We start from the raw sequence: 24,580 nt of genomic DNA, 5'->3' as shown, positions 1-24,580 counted from the left end.
CCTTCTACTCTTCTTTTATCTCTATCCATTGTTCATGATTTACTATTGCAGCACGGAAAACTGTCATGTTGTGTAGAAATAATTATCTTTTTTGCTTCTGAAACGTTCCCTGTTATGGCATGATTTTGCTTATGAGCAGTAATTTGATGGGGTTTTAGATTATTGTGTGATTGGCTATGTAGAAAGTCATGAGGCACCGTAATGGTCCGTCCTAAGGATTGTGTATTTTTTCTATACCATTATTATTAAGGGAGAAATTGACTTGGGTTTAGTTTTGGCAAGAATCTGTAACCGTATTCAACCCTTCAAGAGCTCTTTTAAGGTCCGTGATGATCAGGGTTAGTTGGGGGAACGGACTATTGAGCTTCATATGCCCCATGGGACTTATTTAATCAAACCGTTTATGTAAAATTGGGCAATTATCAAGCACAACAACCTCATGATTGATAGTCCTCTGTTTAGGCCAGTCCCCTGTTAATACTGGGGAGGACTGTCGGAGGACATTCGGCCCAGTCTAGTTTGACTACTGATGCATTATTGGATTTGTTTTCTTCAACAACAAAAAAACTGCACCACACCCAGTGGTGTAACTACCTCTATGGGACCCACAGCATGAAACGGACCTGTGCCACCCACGGCACGGGCCCCCCCCCCATGCCCGGTGGCGCCGCTATGGCTGTTGTAGCGGTGTCACATTCAATAATATCTGCTTCCTTAGGACGCAGATACCATTGAACACTATGGCAGAGCAGGGAGGTATCTCCCTGCTCTGCCATTTACTAGGCTACAGGCTGTTTGGCAGACGTCACTGGATCACGCTGGCCTACGCAAGGATCCCGTCAGCGTTGTGGAGCAGCTCCTTTCGTTGGGCCTAGGAGAGTATAATTTTTTTGTTTTATTTGTTTGGGGGGCACTGTCTACAAGGGGGAGGTGGGGGCTGTATGGCACTGTCTACAAGGGGGATGTGGGGGGCTGTATGGCACAATCTACAGTGGGGAATTATCTACAATGGGGAGTTGTGTGTGGCACCAAGGGGAGGGCTCAGGCAAAAGTTTGCTATGGGGCTCAGTGTTTCCTAGTTTCGCCCCTGACCCCGCCTGTACATGGATTGTGTCTGGTATTGCTGTAATACCTGACACATCCCATGGACAGCTGTGGCATGAGGAAAAAAATAAAAAAGTAGACCTATTTTCCTAATTCTGGACAACCCCTTAAATCCAGATTAACCAACATCCTCCATACTGATGCACCCAATTTAATCCAGCCTAATGTCATGCATTGTACTGATTGTAGGCCCTACATTGTTTATTATAGGGCCACTGGTCGTCACTGGTTTTTACATTTTCTGACTATTCCAAGAAGGACATTGAGCGTTGATGATTCCTTCTTTTTCTATTACAGGCCACACTTTCTTCAGAACACAGGATTCCTATGTAATGCGTCAGATTACATTGTTTTCAGCTTTACTCCGCAGTCCGTCTTCTCTATTGAATGTGTAGCTCGTTCTGGATTTCAGGCTAGGATAGTGTCTTCATCTTGGTATGGTACCTAGACCCCCTGAAGAGATGGTCGGAGGACCACACTCGAGAGCCGGTGTATGTCTAATGCATCGTGAATGTCATTGCACATGTCATAAGAATTAACAGGTTATATGTGATATAACCTGAGGAGGCGTTAAACATCTGGTGATCGGCTCCGTCGCCAACTTCACATGGGGTTGTCCAGTTCGGAACCCTTCTGGGACCTGTGACTGTATAGAGATGTGCTGCCTCTACTACTTCTTGGCCTAGCACTCCAACACTGCACAGAGCCCCAAGTTGTGTTCTTACCGTTTGTTACCTCTCCTCTCCGTTTGGTCTACGATCTGTTGGTGGATAATTTTCCATCTTGGTTACAGTATGTTGCCATATTTCCTATTCTCGTGAGCTTCGTCTTCGTATAGCTGAAGAGTTTGGACTCTAGACTGATTAATTTTACTTGCATTGATACATTGTAGCAAACGATCAGTTTGTTCCGCTGATGTATACACCTCACAGAGATTGCCTAAGAGTGTTCTGTCTGTAGCGTTTTCAGTTTATGAATGTAAAGTAATGTTTCCATTCATAGACAACAAGTAGAGATCTTTAAAAAGGGGGATTGAACGTGAGGGGAAGGCGGTTGTAGGCTTTAAAAGTCAAGCTCTTAGAACACATTTGTGGCTGTCACTTTTCGAGGACCTTGCGTTCTTTTGGGTCTGGAAGATTGTATGCAGCGCCCAACCGCTAAGCGACAGAGTTCGGAATATGGGAACCGTGAAAAATACAGATCTAGATGCTGAGATTGTGGGATCTATTTTGGACATGCCCTTTAAGAGTCTTGGTCATCTATGAAGTGTTTGTTGTGTCATTTACTTTCAATACGAATTAGAAGCAGTATGTAAAATCGCACTTAAAGGAATTGTCCTCTTTTGGAGGACCCTTTCCATAAGCCCCCAGTTACTTACAGGCTTAGCCAGACTTGGAAACCCCATTAAGATGGGGTCTGGTATGAACGCCAGTCCTGTCTTCTCTCCCAAGCTTCTTATTCAAAGGTCCGGCAGATCACCTGTCACGTCCGGATATTGAGCACGTGTACAGAATGCTGATCAATGCGGTCTCGAGTATTTTAAGAAACGGTTACTGGGGCCTGTCCCTTTCTCAGTCCTTGGCAGACGTCTCCTCTCTCGCAGCGTGTGGTTAGATCCTTTTAGATGACTCTTTCCTCATGTCATTCTACTTGGTAATCCAAAGAAAACGAGCATCCCAGCGCTGCAGATTTAAAGGGGTTGTCCTAAATTCTACCTGTGCCAAAACCTAAAGCACAATCCACTTACTATAGGACTATATATAAAGACATTTCAATTTACTTTTTATTATTATTATTTTTTAAAAAAAGTACAAAAATAAAATAAAAACATACAACCCAAACTTCTTTTTTTACAGTAAGTGCCATTTGCCTAATAACGGCCACATATAATATAAACTACATATTTTGGATCCCCGTAACAACCCGTGCCATACAGATTTAACCTTTTGTGGAATGTGGGCCAAAAAAATTAATTATTATTTTGGTCTCATGATAGACATTGATGGTGTTTTGCTAGAATATGCCAGCCATGTCCGATCAGTGGCGGTCCTAGTGATCGCTAGTGTCAGCGGCAGCTGTGCCACTTTGTCTTCGGTTGCCACCACTGTGTTTTCTCCGGGAGACCACATTGACTAAAATGGCCAACCATATGGCCGCCCAGAATAACCTGGGCAGACAGAAGGTGAAGTGGCCCAGTGCTTTTCTATTGCGGCTGCCACCGCGATCTACCGATCGGCAGGGATCACAGTGGTCAGACCCGCCGATAGAGATTGGTGGAAGATTACTAGGATATGCCATCAATGTGCGATCATGAGACAACCCGTTTAAGGGGTTAATATTGCGCTTTTCAGGGAGCCTTTTATTTTGCTCACAATGATCCTGGATGACATACCCGTCTGCATTGTTGTGTCTGTTTAAACAGGTTATTTCTCTTCATGCATTTCTCATGTCAATAAGCTGTAAAGAAGAAAGCCGTGACCTGATGGGACCGACGGGGTTAACGAAGCTGGGCTTTGTGATCCTTTGTGGCTACACAGCGCGTCCCGCCGTACATCATATTAAAGTGGACTGGCACTGGCAGATATGAGCTGGCACAGGTACCCATGTCTGAAGCTTCACGACGCTATAATGTGTGAATACAAACCATTTTGGTATTGACGTGTAAGGAGACTTATGGGGGGTCGTTCCCCCCCCCCCCCCCGTGCAGCTGATGTGGGTTTTGAGTCACCAGAATTACATGTGAATGACGGCGCCGGACACAAACCTGTTCTATAACTTCATTCTCTGCCTCGAACACGTTAACCCTCAGGGGACTGCTTTCATGGCGTGAGATTTCTGATTGGGTTAGGGTTGCGCCTGGCTCGTATAGAATCCTAAATGGAAATTAATACCGGCCCAAGGACCCATACATATACGGACTCCAGATTGCTTCACCTATATTTACCTTTTTGTATTCTATCTACATTTGATTTGATTTTTTTTTTAATGGAGATTCCCACTTTCAACATTCGTTTTCATCCGTTTATATTGCTGCTTTCAAAATTCCGCTGGTTGCCCTTGGAAACAGACAGCAGTTCATCTCCTCACAGCTGTCAGAAATGTATGAGATTAGAAAAAATGGACCTGATTTTTTTTTATTTTATCCCCCCCCCCCCTCAAGGAACAGCACCACACTTGTCCATGCACTGTCTGGTATTGCAGTATTTAAAGGGGTTGTCCAGTCCCTAAAACTTGATAGCCTATCCTCAGGATAGGCCATCAATAGCTGATCGGTTGGGGTCCGACTCCCGGGACCCCCGCCGATCAGCTGTTTTGAAGGGGTTTCATTGCTTGTACAAGCGCTGCTTTCCCTTAATTTCTACTTGCTCACCGTGAATTACCGATACGGATGTAGCAGCGATTCACAGGCATTGCAGCCTCCTCCTATCGACGTGAATGAAAGAAGGCTGCAATACCTGTGGATCGCAACTACAGCCGTGTCGGCGATTCACCATGAGCAAGTAGAAATGAAGAGGAAGCGGCGCTCGTACGAGCACTGCACCCCCTTCAAACCAGCTGTACGGCGGGGGCCCCGGGAGTCAGACCCCAACCCATCAGCTATTGATGGCCTATTCTGAGGATTGACCATCAGTTTATAGGGACTGGACAACCCCTTTAAGTGACTGGGGCTGAGCTGCAGTACTAGTCACAGCCCATGAACAAGAGTGGCACGGTTTCCCTTTTCAATTACCCCCGATTTGGTACTTACTCTAGGCCATTCTGCAAAATTCTATTCTGAAAATGCCCAGTGTTGGCTGTACTGCTATATTGGAGGTGGTGGAACAGCTGGCACAAACTGGTGCCCAGAGTGGCTGTCACCGTCTGCCAATTACATTCATACTCCTATGTAAGTCTGTAAGAATAGCAAACGCTAATTTAGCAATGGTATAAAATAGACCTAAGGAAGTGGCAGTCTTTTCAGGCACAGTCATACTTAGGCAGTGCAGGATCGCAGCGTCCGGTACCATAATCCAGCAGTTCTTCTCATGGACCACACACACAACCCCCACTTTATGAGACCTATATAAGAGCGCACACATTATAAATGGTTTCCAAGCTGCTAAATTACATTTTATAAAAACATTTCTCCATTCTGAGGGTTTTCCAGCGTTTTATTGCCCAGAGTTTATAAAGGAAAGTTATCCTGTTGTTCCACAGAGACTTTAGTAGCTGGGCCTGCCAGTACCACTGCCAACCTGATGAGGGTAAGAGGCGGGCACACATCTGTCAGTCTTGAAGACCTTCCAATAAAAAGGAGATGTCCAAAGTGAAAATCCCTAAAGGGGTATTCCCAATATTCGTATTTATCACCTATCCACGACCCCACCGATCACTAGAATCGTGGTCCCGACCCCCCCTCCCCCTTTATAGTGAGGAGGCGCTCGAATTGGGACATTGAATGAAAGGGCAGCGCGCCTTCTCATCTTCCTTTTCCATTAGAGGGTTCGGGATCCCCATTCTTGTGATCAGTTGTGGTCCCATCGATTAGACCTCTCCTGTGGATAAGTGATAGGTCCGTGCCAGAGGCGCATTTATCAGCGTGAGGCTAAAGACAGTCCGAGGCCAGCGTCCTCGATTGAGACCAGGCTAGCTGAAGACTGAAAAGGGCCGGATCATCGCTGGAGTGTCGGCGGCTAACAGAGCGGGACTCGGCGGCGGCGGAGAGGGCAGGACGCTGGCCTAAGTTTGTATTTAGGAAACCGCCTCACGCTGATAGGTCAGTGTCAGAGGCTCAGTGGTAGCTCCGCCCATAGAGAAACGCTGGCGGTCAAACCCTCTTGGCTAGCCAGGGGATCATTTGCATATTTGTGGCAAAAAGAAGAGGGGTCTACTATCCTGTAGGACCTAGTGACCGGTCCCCTTTAAGGAGGGTTGGGGCATTTAGTGGGTGCATGCAGTGACTAGTTCAGCCCTATAAGGTCATTATCCTACAGAGTCTTCCCTATGACCGATTCCCTTTAAGGCCAGTACATAATAGATGTCGTCTTTATAAGCCGCTTTTCCTGTGACCGGGGACGAGACATTATTTCATCCTTGCACAGATGACTCACCTCGTGGACGGACTGCAGGCTATACACGGAGCAGCTCATCAGGGAAAACAAACTATTTCCAATTTTCGCTTTCTTGTTAACGTGTTTTGATGGACCGTCTGATCTTCATGAAACCGACAGTCCCCAAGTTCAGTCCCCAAAAATCACAGGTATTTGTGTGACGTATATACGACCGCACATTTCCCGACACCTCCTCATCACTGCCTCGTTCTTTATATAGGATTCCTCTGCTCCCCGGATATTGATGTTGAACTGCTGGAGAACTGGTGAGTTGTTCAGAGGCATTTTATCTATTAATTGTTTCATTATTATCATCATTTTACAATTTTTCTATTTTTTTTTTTTTCTGGTATTACATAGTTACATAGTACGGTTGAAAAGAGACACATGTCCATCAAGTTCAACCAAGGGATGGGAAAGGGGAAGTTTAAAAATTTCTACTCATAGGAGCGGATACTTTTTTGTTCTAGTAAATTCTCTAAGCCTTCTCCTGTCCCTGCTGTGACGTAGATTCTCCATGCCCCTTATTAGCTTCGTTGCTCTTCCTTTTGTATTTTTCATCCTTTCTATGAACTGGAGCCCAGAACTGAACTGCATATTCTAGATGAGGCCTCACTAATGCTTTGTAAAGTGGTAATATTAAATCCCTGTCCCGTGAGTCCATGCCTCTTTTGATACACGACAATATTTTGCTGGCCTTTGAAGCAGCTGATTGACATTGTGCTGTTATTTAGTTTATGATTTACAAGTACACCCAGATCCTTCTCAACAAGTGACTCCCCCAGTGTAGCTCCCCCTAGGACATATGATGCTGCAGGTTGTTCGTACCCAAATGCCTAACTTTACATTTATCTACATTAAACTTAATTTGCCAAGTGGACGCCCAAACACTTATTGAGATCTAGTACTTTTTTTTTTATACATTATATAGATTATAAGCTCTTTGGCACAGAGGCGCGCACACACACACATTTTAGTACGCTATATATATATTTTTTATTGCTCCCATGCATCTATAATATAAAATATATTTTATGTATACAGCTCCTATGCAGACCAATGTGTCTCCATGGTTCCAGACCACCAACATACCATGTGTAGTCTGATCCTGCAGTCATACTCCCTTCCATGTGCCCCCTCTTCTTCGGTCTGTAGGTTAGCAAACATTAGGATACAGGTGTAAGGGAGGATCCTATGGCTGCAGAATTAGACCACACAGGGTTTGTTTGTAGTCTGTAACCATGGAGACACATTAATCTGCACAGAAACTGTAGACTCAAAACAAGAATATTTTAAATCCAGACCATTTGTAAAGTTGCTTTTTTTTATGGTGAATTATTAGATTTCTCTACATTTACAGTAATCAGGCATTTCATTTCATAATTTGTTCATGAAATGTAATTTTTTCATGAAAAAGTTGTCACCGATCCACCCAGTTATGATTTGAAGGAGTATTCCATTAAGCATTTATGACCTATCCACAGAATATGCCATAAATACATGATAGATTTGAGTCCCACCACTTGAACCCCCAGCTATTAGAAGATGTCCGTTTGTCAATTGCCGTCTGCTGCAGTCTCCATACGTTTCAGTAGAGTGGTGGCTTTGCTTGCTCGCGGCCCTCTCTATCGAGATCTATGGGCGTTACGGAAAGAGCTGTGCTGCTTTAATTCACCTCTCCATTGAACCGTATGGAGACTGCAGTGGCTGGCTTATGGCAAATGGGCCCTGTTAGAGACTGCTGGGGGTTGTAGTTTCCCGACAGCTGATGAGCCACAGGCTGCAGACCACTTATGTAGGGGGAATATCGTATGAACATGTGTCTTACATTAGGCTCCACGTCCTCGGTCTATGTCCTGGGTCTCATCCTGAATGTTGCCTGAACACGAAGTCCTAGACCTGGCTGCTTCACGTCATTCCAACACCCCTCAAACTATTGGCAAATTTAGGAGGAAAATAACTATGTGGTAGATCTCTGGTAAGCTGGCATGCCGGGGACTAGCCATAACCTAGATTGTGTTATTTTGCAGGCTGATGTTCAAATTCTTACCCATGTCCTGAGGTTCCCCTACTTTAGACCCTTAATGTGCCGAACCATTGGGCGCTTGCATCCTAGTATGGCATTGGGATTATTTTGTGTGTCACCAGATTAGCAGTTTGTTTTTGCAGACGCTTCTCGCCTTTGACATGTGACATTCCACTCTTTGTGATATTTGTGCTGTATTCGCATAGTAAACATTCCTTTTAAATCCCTAGACAACAAATACTTGGCACAAAATCATATTACGGAGATGCAGCAAACTCAGACTTTTACAGAAGTGCATTTTTAATCCGAACATTGATCCTCAAAAGTTGAATTTTAACCCACCCCCAAATATGTCTTGGCTATATAAATATTTATGATAAATACAGGAAGGGAGGGCGGGGGGCATAAAATGTTGTGTTTGATCTAATCTGTCTGGTCTTGACTACACATACCAATCATTTTATGAAGTTTTCTTACTGGCCACTAGATGTCAGCACAGACTGTTCTGGAAAAAACAAAACTGTCTCACTGTACAGCCTGCTGTGAAGTTACTGTTCTTGCATTATAGCTAGTAAGATAGCATTTTAATGACAAAAATGGCAGTGTTTGTGCTGCTGAAGATCAGATCTACAACGCTGCGCCTAGAAAATAGAAGAGTACATTACGTTTTAAAATAATTGTATTACATTTATTCCAATCTGATACATTGGAGATTAGAGATTCTGCATACAGACGGCATCTATTGTAGAGACAGCTGGGTGTGATATGGACATGACATTTGAAGTCTTCCTTATATCATTTAGGTGTCTGCAGGCTTTGCTGTGGGAGGGCACCTTCTTGTATGGATGTGTTAATTCTGGATTTTATGTGTAATTAAGATGTTCCCTTGTCCTCCTACTTCGATAGTTTCTAGTCTGTACAAAGGGCAGAATAACATTGACGCATATTTACTAAATGGAGCTTTTAGCCACCAGGACATTCTCATGGTTGTCCCTTACATATTCATTTATAAGCTTAGTGACCTCATTCGATCAACACCGTAGTTACATGTTGGCACCTGAAGCCTTGCCAGCTGTATTGTATTCAGTGGGTTTAAAAATGGGGTCTAAGGCCCCATGCACACGACAGCAAAAAACCTCCGTTTTTGCGGACCGCCATTGCGGTCCGCAAAAACGGAGCCATTCACTTTCATTGAACACTGACACCTTTCCGTAGCACTACGGAAGGGTGTCAGTGCCGTGGAAATGTTCCTGGAATTATGGAACATGTCCGTTCTTTCGCATTTTGCGGGCCGTGCTCCCATACTTTGTATGGGAGCACGGCCCGAAAATGCGGCTGTCAGTCAGCGGCCGGCCGTGCCCGCAATCGCGGGCCGTGATTGCGGGCATGGTCGTGTGCATGGGGCCTAAGAGATTGGAAAAGGTCACTGTCAATAGCCTGTGTACAGGATTACATTAATTTGAATGGGGCTAAGCTGCAATACCAGGATCGGCCTATGGGAAAGAGTGGCGCTGTTGTCTAATACCGCAGAGTTTTTTTTTTTTAATCTCATACTAACCCTTGTGTGAACAAACCTCGTTCAGCCAGAACATTAAAACCAGAGACGGGATGTGAAAACTATTGATTATATTGTTACAATGAGCGACTTTGACAAGGGCCAAATTGTGATGTCCAGACGACTGGGTCAGAGCATCTCCAAACGGCCGCTCTTGTGGGGTGTTCCCGGTATGTAGTGGTTAGTACCTAACAAAAATGTTCCAAGGAAGGCGAACCAGTGACAGCAGTGGGTGCCAAAGGCTCATTGATGCGCGTGGTGAGCAAAGGTTAGCCTGTCTGGTCCAATCACCGTGAAATTGCTAAAAAAAATAATACTTGCTATGATAAAAAGGTGAGAGCATGGCAGCTGTATGTGAGCCATAGTTCAGTTAGAGTACCCATGCTGACCTCTGTCCAAAGGCAAAAATTAAAACTTGACTGTGCCCTAATGGCCAGTATTTTGCATGTAAACTCTGTTCCCCTGGCTTCAGTTCCTAGGACAGGAAGTAGCTGTCTGACAGCCAACATTGTCATCCATATTAGTCCTCATGGGGCTGCTATTTCTGTCACCCAGTCTATCTTCCTACTCCTCCCTCTCCCAGATCGTCAATCACCATAAGAGAACTCTTTTCCTCCTATCCCTCTCAGTAGATAGCCATGCCTGATCGTATCGATGTCTGTAGTTTGTGAACCATGATCCGGTCTCGATGCCCTAATATCTGATTGTACATAAGGAATATATCAGGCCGAGCACGGCCTTCACTTTAATCATAGCCTATAACGTTGGAAGTTATATGTCGTGTTCGTTTAAAAGCTGGGAAGTGGATTTCAAAGGTTACATCAGTGGGGAAGGAAGTAGCTAACTTCTTCTCCTGCTTGGGATTTAATAAATCTCAGTATAGCAGGCAGCCTGGAAAATAAGTACAGAAGGCACGGCACGACTCAGGATTTTGTATTTTAATCTACACACATTTTAATCCGTAAGATGATGGGAAACTGAATTGAGCAGCATCTGATGGAAACTGGCGCCGTCTGTTTTTTTAACACAAGGGTCGTGTAATGCTAAAATATTCCTCTAAATCCCCAGTTCTCATTCTGTAAGCAGTCGAGGCCTTTTAAAGTCATCACGCTTTCTCTAGCAGCGCATAATTTGAATATTTGTGAAGCTGCGCAGGTCACGGTCGGGATAATTTGCCTGTTGTTATGGATATTGACCCATTAGGGAAATTCTAAATATAGAACGGCGGCTTTATAGCGAAGATGCGGTGGATCGGCTGCTCCTGAGATAGAGCCGTGGTCATTTCTGATTGGCGGGAGTGGAATGGTAATGAGAAACGTACTGTGAAGGACAGAAGTATTTGCCTGCAAAAAAAATAAATAAACCCAATTCCCTCTGCAGACCGATCCTGCAGATTATATACGGTCACTATTAACCACGATAGTTGGTTATTACATTACCTTTTATAATAGCTAGAATATAATAACGTAAAGGCAAATCAGAATTTAAAGCAGCATTCCGTTTTTTTCAATGTACTTTCTGTATCCATTTCTCACTGTTTTCAGGATCTCTGCTGCAGCAATAGAATAAAAACAAATCTGTCTTGGTCACGTGATGGACATCAGAGTTGACCGCTGCACAGGGCGTCACAGTACAGTTATCAGAGCTCTGGAACGATCTGTACAGCTGTGTCTATCAAATGACCATCACAGATTTATATCCACTGGAAGTAAACCGTGAAGTTCTTATTGAATTTCAGCAAGCAGAGATCTTGAAAAATGGGAGGATTTAATACAGTAAGTATCTCGGTGAATAACATAACCTTTCATTGTACATAAATCAGAATGCCCCTTCAAAAGGGTTGTCCCAATTGACCAGCTGTGGGTGACCGCTACGTTCCTCTCCTGTACTCTACTCCGCTGTCTCCGTGGCAGGACGCCTGCTTGCGATCGTGTAGTGAGGAGGAACTGGGCGTTCTGGTCCCCGTTCTAGTGATCGTAGGGGTCCCAGCGGTGGGGCCCCCAGGGATCACGACTCAACTTTGCAAATTGTCTTATTTAACAATATCCTACAGTTTTGTGTCCACAGCTCCTATATGAACATGTCTCCATGGTTACAGACCACAAACAAACCCTGCGTAGTCTGATCTTGCGTTCCATTCATCGGTTTCTGTGCTTCTTCCTAATCTACAGACCGTAGTAGAGGGAAGGGAGTAACAGGACTGCAAGGTCAGATTCCACGCCGCCCTTGATGTGTCTGTAACCATGGAGACACACCGGTCTGCATTGGAGCTGCAGACACAATACGATAGGAGATTTTTAACCAATATTTGCAAAGTTGCCTTATTTTTCGATCTTCGATGCATTGGCTCAACAAAATAATTTTTAAACGTGGGAGTTTTTCTTTTAAATGTGAAGTTGGTTGTCATGGATTCCAGGCAGTATACAGGATTCCTGCAGATTGTCTAATGTTTAATTTGGGGAAATTACTAAATTACTCAGCACAGGTGATGAGGGAACGTCTGCCCCATGCTTCAGTGATGTCCCCGGCTCCCAGTACCCATCAGTGTAAGGCCTCGTTTACACGAACGTATTATACGCGCGTGCGACGCGCGTGCTTTGCACGCATGTCGTACGCACCTATATTAGTCAATGGGGCTGTTTAGACGATGCGTGAATTGCGCTCAGCGCGTGTGCGCAGAAAAAAACTCACGACATGTTCTATAATCGTGCGTTTTTCGCGCACTCACGCACCCATTGAAGTCAATGGGTGCGTGAAAACCACGCATGCCGCACGGAAGCACTTCCGTGCGAACTGCGTGATTCGCGCAAGAGCTGTCAAACTCCTGAATGTAAACAGAAAAGCACCACGTGCTTTTCTGTTTACAAACATCCAAACGGAGTGTCAAATTCGAGATGAGCGCACCGAACTTCACCGGATTCGGCCAAACTCGTTTTGACCGAAACCGGTAAAAAATGTTCGGGTACGCGACGTCGGGAGACAGTCACTGTCCACGGTGCTGAAAGCGTTAAACTGGTTCAGCACCATGGACAGTGACTTCCGCTCCGAAAATCCATGAACCTGTAAAAAAAAAAAGACGTTCTGACTTACCGATAACTCCGGTCCGACCTCCCGGGATGACAGTTCAGTCCAAATGACAGCTGCAGCCAATCACAGGCCAAGCACAGGCTGCAGCCAATCACAGGCTGCAGCGGTCTCATGGACTGCGGCGTCATCCTGGGAGGTGGGGCCGGATGACAAGAGAGGGACGCGTCACCAAGGCAACGGCCGGGAGCCCGGACTGGGGGAAGCAGGAAGTTCTTGGTAAGTATGAAAGTCTTTTTATATTCACAGGTTGGTGTATATTGTGTTCGGCATTCACTGTCGAGGGTGCTGAAAGAGTTACTGCCGATCAGTTATCTCTTTCAGCACCTTGGACAGTGACGGGCGTCGACTAGCCTCATCTCTATGATGGCGGCTGCGCGAAAATCACGCAGCCCCGCATCATACACGGATGACACACGGAGCAGTCAAATGCCTTTTGCGCGTTTAAAACGCAACAAGGCTGCGTATACGCAGTGCATACGCCATACAAACGTGCGCAAAACGCACACGCTCGTGTAAATGAGGCCTAAGGATAATGGCATCTCATAATCCAGTGAAGCAGCGAGCGTGTTGCGTGCGTAGAGGTTATCCGGCGACACGTCTGAATGCTAATTCTGTCGTATTGATTGCTTCACACCCGCTTCCAGCGTGAAGGTAGTCGCTGTGCCGGCACAATGCATAGACAGCCCACAGCAAGACGCCTCCTAGTGAACAAAGCGGAGCAGCCATGCGTGCCGGCCGTGTGATGTACGAGGAGGCTCCTCTCCCCCTCTCAGCGCTTTATCGCTCCATGTTTTTCTTTATTTTTATTATTTTATTCTGTAGAATTCTTCTTTTTATCTATCCGGCTGTTTCTGATAATTTGTTCCCTGAAATAATTAAAAAATATAAAATCTCTCCAATAAATCTTCATCCTTGATCCGTACTCTTATAACTAGTGATCTCCTGCCACATTTGTTTTAGTAAATAATTGTATTCATGAAGTAGCAATGCTGGAGCATCTTTTCTTTAGAACTCTGCATTGAGCCAGTCCTCAGTTATTCCTCTTGGAAATGTATGAATATATTGACAAATGACCATTCTCCTTGTCAATGTGTGTCCCTAAACAGTCTGATATTGTCCAATCTAATAGCTCTCCTGTGTGGTGTAGTATAGAGGATCTGACAGATCCTCTATACTACACCACACAGGAGATCTGACAGCTCCTCTATACTACACCACACAGGAGAGCTGACAGCTCCTCTATACTACACCACACAGGAGAGCTGACAGCTCCTCTATACTACACCACACAGGAGAGCTGACCGCTCCTCTATACTACACCACACAGGACAGCTGACAGCTCCTCTATACTACACCACACAGGAGAGCTGACAGATCCTCTATACTACACCACACAGGAGAGCTGACAGCTCCTCTATACTACACCACACAGGAGAGCTGACAAATCCTCTATACTACACCACACAGGAGAGCTGACAGCTCCTCTATACTACACCACACAGGAGAGCTGACAAATCCTCTATACTACACCACACAGGAGATCTGACAGATCCTCTATACTACACCACACAGGAGATCTGACAGCTCCTCTATACTACACCACACAGGAGAGCTGACAGCTCCTCTATACTACACCACACAGGAGAGCTGACCGCTCCTCTATACTACACCACACAGGAGAGCTGACAGATCCTCTATACTACACCACACAGGAGAGCTGACAGATCCTCTATACTACACCACACAGGAGAGCTGACAGATCCTCTATACTACACCACACAGGAGAGCTGACAGCTCCACTATACTACACCACACAGGAGAGCTGACAGATCCTCTATACTACACCACACAGGAGAGCTGACAGCTCCACTATACTACACCACACAGGAGAGCTGACAGATCCTCTATACTACACCACACAGGAGAGCTGACAGATCCTCTATACTACACCACACAGGGGAGGTGACAGATCCTCTATACTACACCACACAGGAGAGCTGACAGCTCCACTATACTACACCACACAGGAGAGCTGACAGCTCCTCTATACTACACCACACAGGAGAGCTGACAAATCCTCTATACTACACCACACAGGTGAGCTGACATCTCCTCTATACTACACCACACAGGAGACCTGACAGATCCTCTATACTACACCACACAGGAGAGCTGACAGCTCCTCTATACTACACCACACAGGAGAGCTGACAGATCCTCTATAGTACACCACACAGGAGAGCTGACAGCTCCTCTATACTACACCACACAGGAGAACTGACAGCTCCTCTATACTACACCACACAGGAGAGCTGACAGATCCTCTATACTACACCACACAGGAGAGCTGACAGATCCTCTATACTACACCACACAGGAGAGCTGACAGCTCCTCTATACTACACCACACAGGGGAGCTGACAGCTCCACTATACTACACCACACAGGAGAGCTGACAGATCCTCTATACTACACCACACAGGAGAGCTGACAGCTCCACTATACTACACCACACAGGAGAGCTGACAGATCCTCTATACTACACCACACAGGAGAACTGACAGATCCTCTATACTACACCACACAGGAGAACTGACAGCTCCTCTATACTACACCACACAGGAGAGCTGACAGCTCCACTATACTACACCACACAGGAGAGCTGACAGATCCTCTATACTACACCACACAGGAGAACTGACAGATCCTCTATACTACACCACACAGGAGAACTGACAGATCCTCTATACTACACCACACAGGAGAGCTGACAGATCCTCTATACTACACCACACAGGAGAGCTGACAGCTCCTCTATACTACACCACACAGGAGAGCTGACAGCTCCTCTATACTACACCACACAGGAGATCTGACAGCTCCTCTATACTACACCACACAGGAGATCAGACAACTCCCCTATACTACACCACACAGGAGAGCTGACAGCTCCTCTATACTACACCACACAGGAGAGCTGACAGCTCCTCTATACTACACCACACAGGAGAGCTGACAGCTCCTCTATACTACACCACACAGGAGATCTGACAGCTCCTCTATACTACACCACACAGGAGATCAGACAACTCCCCTATACTACACCACACAGGACAGCTGACAGCTCCTCTATACTACACCACACAGGAGAACTGACAGCTCCTCTATACTACACCACACAGGAGAGCTGACCGCTCCTCTATACTACGCCACACAGGAGAGCTGACAGATCCTCTATACTACACCACACAGGAGAGCTGACAGATCCTCTATACTACACCACACAGGAGAACTGACAGATCCTCTATACTACACCACACAGGAGAACTGACAGATCCTCTATACCACACCACACAGGAGAGCTGACAGATCCTCCATACTACACCACACAGTATAACCGACAGATCCTCTATACTACACCACACAGGAGAGTTTACAGCTCCTCTATATACTACACCACACAGGAGAGCTGACAGATCCTCTATACTACACCACACAGGAGAGCTGACAGATCCTCCATACTACACCACACAGTATAACCGACAGATCCTCTATACTACACCACACAGGAGAGTTTACAGCTCCTCTATATACTACACCACACAGGAGAGCTGACAGATCCTCTATACTACACCACACAGGAGAGCTGACAGATCCTCTATACTACACCACACAGGAGAGCTGACAGATCCTCTATACTACACCACACAGGAGAACTGACAGATCCTCTATACTACACCACACAGGAGAACTGACAGCTCCTCTATACTACACCACACAGGAGAGCTGACCGCTCCTCTATACTACACCACACAGGAGAGCTGACAGATCCTCTATACTACACCACACAGGAGAGCTGACAGATCCTCTATACTACACCACACAGGAGAACTGACAGATCCTCTATACTACACCACACAGGGGAGCTGACATCCTCTATACTACACCACACAGGAGAGCTGACTGGTACGTTACAGGGCATTTCTTGGTTATATCGGTTTCTGGAAAAGCTGAGAGAGGCAATAGGGCTGCTATTACACCTCCCACAGGGGCTATAACCCAGCTTTCCAAATACACAGCATGACAAGTCTGACTAAATATTATTACATACTCTGCTCCTGTGTTGTACTATTCAGGGCTCTAGAAAAGACTTCCCAGGTTCAGACCTCCAGACAGTGAATCTTTCCCCTAGGCTATAAGGGCTCAGTTGCCCGGCACTACTGTGTTATGACAAGTGACAACCTGATTGATACTTTTTTCTCTTGGTTGTTCCAGGAGAATAGATACAGCATTGCTACTCCTCTCCCCTGTTCAGGAATAAAATTCCAGAACTGCATAATTGACTGACACAGATGCAGAGCAGAAAGCTAGGGGAGAGTAACTGTAGGACTTGTAGAAAGCTGGGTGAACCTTTAAGAGCAATGTAATGGCTGCTATCAGTGGTTGTCACCACACAATGGACCGTAAGCGGAGGACTTGGTGATTTAGATGTCTAGGGATATCGAGGCATAAGGTCCCTTTAAGAAGACCCTTCTGATGCGCTCGTTCTCCTGATCCAGCAGCTCTAAAGTGCCTGCAATTCAATGATGACTTCACAGCTTATAAAGTGGCAATATTTCATGTTCCTTTGCTGGAAGAGTATTAGGCTGGGCTAAACCTCATTGTGTAAATATTTGTACTTCTCTGGAGTTGTATCATGCTTTATACTCCAATCACATCCAAAGCTGCATTCAAAAATCTTGCCGGATACCTGTGAGTTCTTACTTTGCACATCAGTATCTATACAGAGCATGTAGCACATGAAATCTATACAGCAGCAGAAAACCAATGCCATGTCTGACCAGCAGGGGTCCAACTAAAAGGGAATGGGGCAGTGTTGCTTTACTGCACTGCAGCGCCTTCATTCCAACAGCCTGAAGATTGAACTCGATTGCCTTATGGCTGCCACCAAGCAAGCACACCTAGTAAAACATCTATCATTCAGGAGCCTAGGAAAGCTGAATGACTATGTCTTAGCCATGGCACTCGTTCATGAGTGAACCTAGCAATACTCCTGGGGCACGTCTATGGAGTCGTCGTCCGTCCCCCGTCCCTCCCCCAGTTTGATAAATGTTGCTCATGCATTATACCATTTTATTCTGTTGTGCCCCCCGGGGATCTATGAGCAGTCGCTGTCCTGTAACCGTACTTGTTCCCCATCATCCACCCCTGACTACAGATGTCTCATGGCCTCATTGTTCTCCTGTATACCGAGTGCGGGCACCTGATCCAGCCACAATGACCCTCATACAAAGGGCCAGGCATTAGTCCCTCATAGTCCTCATTGTTCTCTGCACTTTAGTTAATGTTTGACAGTATACAGAACCATAGAAAACGCACGTTGTCACGTCATCCGCTGCATTGGCTTCCATTATAATCTTGTATACACTGCGCCACATGTAAAACTCTATTTAAACAACTTTTCTCAAATTTCTCTGGTCACATCCAAAGCTGCCTTCAAAATTCTGATTTACCTCTATTAGCACTCCGGTTACAAGGGCTCACAACTCCTCCCTGCTGGGTCTCTATTTGTACTGAACGTTCCTTGAGACTTCTTATGGGAAATGTAGTCTTTTCTACATCGAACCCTCATCCAAAAAGTAAACCTCCCACAATGCACTGCAAAAAATGCATGCTAGACGCTCCGTTATGCTGTTAGGGGCGTGGTTGTTGGCAGATTCCCTGTAGTTGGCCAGCAGAATTTTGATTGCAGCTTTGGCAGTGAATGGAGTATAAAACGTGATGTAGTTCCAATTCAGTAGAAGGAAAGGGAAGTAGCTGAGTTGTCTGTAATAGATTGTAAAAGGAAGATCAATGACCACACCGGCCTGGTCACATTGTACCCCGGGCACAGAGGATTGACTGCAGATCTGGTTGTTCAATCATCTGATGACATCATCCCCTTCCACTTTCACACAGCGTTCAGCTGCACCAGGCAGCAGCTCTCAGGCTTTTCTAGAACAGTCCGTCCTATATACACAACCGCCTGTAGTGATTGTTGGTGGCACCGGCCCTGCGGGCGCTTCCTCGGAGCCCACTTCAAAGTCAAATGTCCCTATAATTCAAGGACATGACTGAACTTTGAAGCCGGAGCCAGGACATCTTGGATCATCTGCAGCTCATGATAAATACAGCTGGAGGGAGTCTTATTTATGGACTGGTTTATAGGGACTGTCCCAAATATTAGTATTATCCGTTATATCATATGCAGCATAATGCAGAGTATTGATGTGGACCCCCTGACGCAAGGAGCTTACAATCTAATGTCATTGCCAGAGTTTAAAGGGAGAGGCTTGACCGTTCTTATCTGTGGTCCGGATGTCACTGCCGTATCCTGTAGGTTTCTGAATAATAAATGATCAGGGTGTCGTCTATCAATCCTTTCTGACCCTTCATGCAGTGGGTTTGGGTTGGCACACTGCCTGTGACATGCCTGCTGCTGCACATGGCGCAGTCTGCCACCTCTCCTGTGCTCTCCCACAGGTATAATGTGGATTAGGTTCAGGGCTGGTGATATGATCACATGTGGCTGCTGGAGTTTTCCTTTTAAAGGGGTTGTCCACTTTTACACTGCCCTTGTAGCCTATCCAATCAACACACAGGAAACCGAGCTGTGCAGCCGCTCCTGCTGTCTTCATCGTCCGCGTCTCTCTCCGTCGTCAAGATACGGACCGTGGCTACTGGTTAGTCTGATTCCCGCCAATCGTGATAGCACAGCGATATATTGAAAATTAGCCATGGCTGTCAGTGAATGAAAACATTTAGAGGCTGAAAATGCAGCTAAGTTTGTTACAGTGTATCGGTATAGACAATCTTCCTTGATTTAAAAGCAACAGCAGCACAAATCTCCCTTCTGTCCTGGTCTCCAAGCTGATCGCTCTTAGCTAAACTGATGCATTGTAACAAGCCCAGCAGCTGTGTGAGCATGAGTAGGTTTTCAGCATTAAAGAGGACATCTCGCTACAGCTGGCATATTGCTAGGATGTGCCATCAGTGCCTGGTCAGTGCCGTCGTGACCACTAGATCAGCGCACCGCCTCCTCGGCTCTGCTTTGTGTTGGAGGCCCCATGATTGGCCGTTGACTGTCCGATAGTTCGGGTTGGACTATCAGATGGCGCGTTGTAGGGATGTTCCTGTAATGATATAATGTATGTGGGTTGGAGGCTGAGTGCGCAGTGTACACGCTCATGTGATGTGTGTTCATTAGCGATAAATTATGTATTCGCTGAAAGCATTAATGGCGGCTGACTTGTGCGGTTGATCCATTTTTGCCCTGTGAATCGTATCAGCAGATTTTTAGATCAATTACCCCATTAGTTTTTGCAGATCTTCATCCCATCCATCACCTCTACTGGGGACAGGACTGCTACACTGCTGACATCTGCTGGACAACGGTCATACTGCATTTACCCTTCCAAATGAAAAGACCATACAATGCCAACAAGAACTTCCCTATGAGCGTCCAGCTCACTGGACAATTGTAATAGATCCATAAAGATGTAGCAGAGCTGAGTTTGTCATTTAATGCTAATGTGCCACTGTAAGCAAGTTTATTTTTTTTTTTTTACACGTTTTTCCCACTGTATTAAGTTATGGCTATTACAAGCAATCGCTTTCTTATCAGGGAGGGGGGTCCTGATGCTGGGACCTCTACGAATGGTCTGTAGCACTAGTACAGCACACGGTCCTGTTTGGACTTTTTCTTTAGCGCTGGGCAGAAATTGCAGCTCCATCCCATTTATTTGTTCAGGCCAAAGGCGCCCGCAGCCTCGTTATTTCTAGGGATCGGTGGGGGTGCTGGAGGTCGGACCCATGATCAGTACTTCTGTCATCTCCTAGCGATGTTGAAGATCCCCCTATAACCTGCATATGACGTCTGCCGCTTCTTTCTCCTTTTTAGAGCGAATACATTTGATATGAGAGCGACGTTATGGACTTGGAGTCTGCATACACTGAATTCATAACCTGCGACCGGACCGGCAGACGGAATGCAGTACCGGACATCAAAGGGGAAGGTAGTTCTTCGGGTGTGAAGGAACTGTCAGAAAACCTGGGAGACATGTCCATCCAAGGAGCAGGTGAGTCACTTACTTACTGGTGGACATGACTTTTGATGGTCTTTTGGACTGACACAATATGGAATGGATCTTTAAAGGGGTTTCTAATATACTTTGTGTTTCAAAATCTCTGATTGCTGCCGGAGACTGAAAACATTGTGAAATGAAAACAATATTTCTGTTGCCACCAGGGGGAGCTCACTGCATGCTGATTTTATTGAGTTCAATGGGAGCCGTATAAATTCCTATGCAGTGAGCTCCCTCTAGTGGCAGACAATTTTATCATTGAACTGGATGGTTGTGTGACGAGAAGCGGAGCTCTGTATCAGACAAATAGAAATCTGACTCCTATAAGAATGCAGACCACCCCCACCACCATTAACCCCTTCACCATCCTAAATCCTAGAATTATGTCTTATTATTATTATATAATGCTACAGAGGTGTTTCCATCTTCTAAAGTGATGGCATATCCCATCACTGTGATCGGTGGGGGTCCGACCTCTGGGATCCCCGCTGATTCTGAGAATAAAAGGGGCGCAGTGATAAACTTAATTCTGCGTCCTATTCTAAGTGTTGACGGCTGGACCACCATGAATAATGGATAGAATTATTAACCATTTCGTCACCCTAGACCACCACAGATACTCGATATTAAATGTGAAGTCCATTTTCAGATCCCATTTAGTCATCGTATAAAGGTGGTAAAGTGATCAAATTGGATGCCCTCGCTGTCATGGGCATCAACACCTTTGGAAACAATCCTATCTAAAAATTAGCATTTGCCCCCCTGCAGAGGATTGTCTGGACTGGGTACAATTGTAGCAAACCCTGAGCTGCAGGGGCGTAGCTAAAGGCTCATGGGCCCTGGTGCAAGAATTCAGCTTGGGGCCCCCTACCCCTCCCCAACACCAACAGACTCATGCGCAAGACTATGCCCAGCTGACTTGTCCGACAAACCCCATGAATGCCCCCCATGAATGCCCCCACAGTATAATGCCCCCCATAGCTGACCACCACAGTATAATGCCCCCCATAGCTTACTACCACAGTATAATGCCCCCTCAGCAGCTACCATATGACCAGCGCGGTCAGCACTGTGTGGCAACGCGGGCCCTCCAGGCTTAGGGGCCCAGTTCGCAGTTGCGACCCCTATAGCTACGCCACTGCTCAGCTGTGAGTATTCGTATTAGATGTGTACTGTTCAGCCTCTGCATGTAAAGAAGAATGTTCCCATTCACTGACAGCAAGCAGAAATAAAATAAAGAAATAGCTATTGAAATAAAAAGTCTACTAGAAAGTTGCAGAACTCTCTAACGTATACAAGAATTGATCCCTTTTTATATTTCTGTCTAGAAGGACAAGCAGCATCATCCTCCAACAGCGGACAAGGACAGACCCCCGAAGCACAAGGTGGCAGCTCGCCGTCATGAACTGCTTAGGTCCTCCAGACGTCAATACTGAGTGACTTTTTGTATAAAAAGAGACAACAGAACTGTCACATTCTTCACCCGGAGCTTCGGAGTGGTCCAGCGATGATGAGAGTGGAATCACAATGCAGGACTCCATACGCCACCTGGTGGTGTAACATGGTCATAGCATCTTCTCAGACTCCACCTGACCTAAACTTGCCTTAGCAGATCTTTTCTTTTTCTTTATAGAAGAATCATATGCAATATTCCTTTGGGGTGATATTTTGCGGATGGTACTGCCCAACGGCCCCTTCTATAGATGTAAGGGATTATTTATTGTCCATAGAGAAGCATTCTGAGATCTGGGTCAAATAGGAGCGGAGATCACTATACATATTACTGTACTGCCTTATAACCGACCAGTGGACCAAACCAATCTCCGTACTGACGCCGGGCGTCCATGGCTCATCTATAGTCCAGACGGCCAAGTTTTTTTTTTTTTTTTTTTTATTTTGTCCACATTTTTAAGTGCTATATCTCGGATTGATATGAAATTCCGACTTAGAATGGATATTTAGTTCGCACAGAAAAATAATGGTGTCTTTTTTTTAAAAACTTTTTTATTTTAGTTTATTCCGTTCGGAAAAAATATATAATTTTTGCCCCCAAAAATATGATTTTGTGTGACTGAATAATCTAATAAACACCATTAAGACACCAACGTGTAATCATTGCCTCCGTAGAACCACAAGTGCCAGAGAAGCCAAGACCGTTATTCTACAGGTAGGAACACTGTTGGCATGCTGGGAGTTGTAGCTTCACAACAGCTGGAGATTCACAAGTTGCAGACCACGGCTCTATTCAATGCCAATATCATGTGACCATTTCTGTGCCGCTTCTATAGGGGACGACTGTTGCTGAGATGGTCATCAGACTCTAAGGTATAATATGTTAAAATACTTCCCAGATGTAGCAGAGCTCAGTTGGTTGGGTAACTCTTTACAGCTGTATAGGGTATTTAAAGAGGTTTTCAACTCTCTCGGGATGTCCAGTAGACTCCTGCAAAAGGGGAGAGCACCCTAAAAAACAGGCAAATTTCCCTGGTGCCTCTAAAGTATACCCGCCTCGCCCTGTTCCTGTAGTCCTCTTCACTCCCTGACACCGCTGCAGATAACGTCCTCATGCTGCGACGCGCCCGGGCATGAAGATCATTACAAACTGCAGGGACGAGGCAGAGTCTGGCCTGGGGTCTGTATATAGGAGTTCGGCCTGTATATAGGAGTTCGGCCTGTATATAGGAGTTCGGCCTGTATATAGGAGTTCGGCCTGGCCGGGGGTCTGTATATAGGAGTTCGGCCTGGCCGGGGGTCTGTATATAGGAGTTCGGCCTGGCCGGGGGTCTGTATATAGGAGTTCGGCCTGGCCGGGGGTCTGTATATAGGAGTTCGGTCTGTATATAGGAGTTCGGTCTGGCCGGGGGTCTGTATATAGGAGTTCGGTCTGGCCGGGGGTCTGTATATAGGAGTTCGGCCTGGCCTGGGGTCTGTATATAGGAGTTCGGCCTGGCCTGGGGTCTGTATATAGGAGTTCGGTCTGGCCGGGTGTCTATATATATATATATATATATAGGAGTTCGGTCTGTATATAGGAGTTCGGTCTGGCCGGGTGTCTATATATATATATATATATATATATATATATATATATATATATATATATATATATAGGAGTTCGGTCTGTATATATGAGTTCGGCCTGGCCTGGGGTCTGTATATAGGAGTTCTGTCTGGCCTATCCTGAATGGGGTTGTTTGCACTATTTGTGACAAGTTCTATGGGTTCTGGGTGAGTTTTATATATAATATTCCTCAACATTGAAATTGCAGCACCAGGAAGGGTACGACGTCCGGTTATACAAATCGAGATCTGCAAATGATCAAGTTCTCAAGCGCTGAGCACCAATCTGTGTCATGTGGGAGAAGCATAAAAGTCAGATTGAAAGCAAAGGTTTTTAGCCACATGAAACGAAGATTGGGTCAAGTGATGGGTGATGAATGTGCGATGCCTCCTGTTCGCCAACGTGTCGGTTATCGCCACTTGTCACAAACTTGAGAGGGACAGAATCCGTGAGCTGAGAGATCTTGGTTTATCACTCTGGCGGATCGCTACGCGCCAAGGCCGAGATGTCAGCACTGCTCAATGTTGTGTGTCC

The 24,580-nt window shown here is 45.7% G+C and overlaps 1 protein-coding gene across 5 annotated transcripts in view; it reads left to right on the top strand.

Annotated features, from left to right (window-relative positions):
• The window catches only part of PKIG (cAMP-dependent protein kinase inhibitor gamma), a 78,215-nt gene extending 55,129 nt beyond the window's left edge, over positions 1-23,086 (top strand). For 2 of the 5 annotated variants that reach the window (XM_075845866.1, XM_075845867.1), the window contains 2 exons: positions 20,802-20,979; positions 22,314-23,086. In XM_075845866.1, coding sequence (XP_075701981.1) covers positions 20,832-20,979; positions 22,314-22,390 — 225 coding nt within the window. In that variant the 5' untranslated portion in view covers positions 20,802-20,831 and the 3' untranslated portion in view covers positions 22,391-23,086. Of the gene's footprint in view, positions 1-3,571; positions 3,702-6,414; positions 6,461-20,272; positions 20,442-20,801; positions 20,980-22,313 lie in introns of those variants that run through there. The other 3 variants (XM_075845868.1, XM_075845870.1, XM_075845869.1) reach the window with 3 other exon arrangements.
• Positions 23,087-24,580: the final 1,494 nt, after the last annotated feature.

This window comes from Rhinoderma darwinii, chromosome 13, assembly GCF_050947455.1.
Source record: "Rhinoderma darwinii isolate aRhiDar2 chromosome 13, aRhiDar2.hap1, whole genome shotgun sequence".
In the NCBI taxonomy this organism is placed as follows: Eukaryota; Metazoa; Chordata; class Amphibia; order Anura; family Rhinodermatidae; genus Rhinoderma; species Rhinoderma darwinii.
The sequence above is the reverse complement of the archived record's forward strand: the minus strand, read 5'-3'. Positions and strand labels throughout refer to the sequence as shown.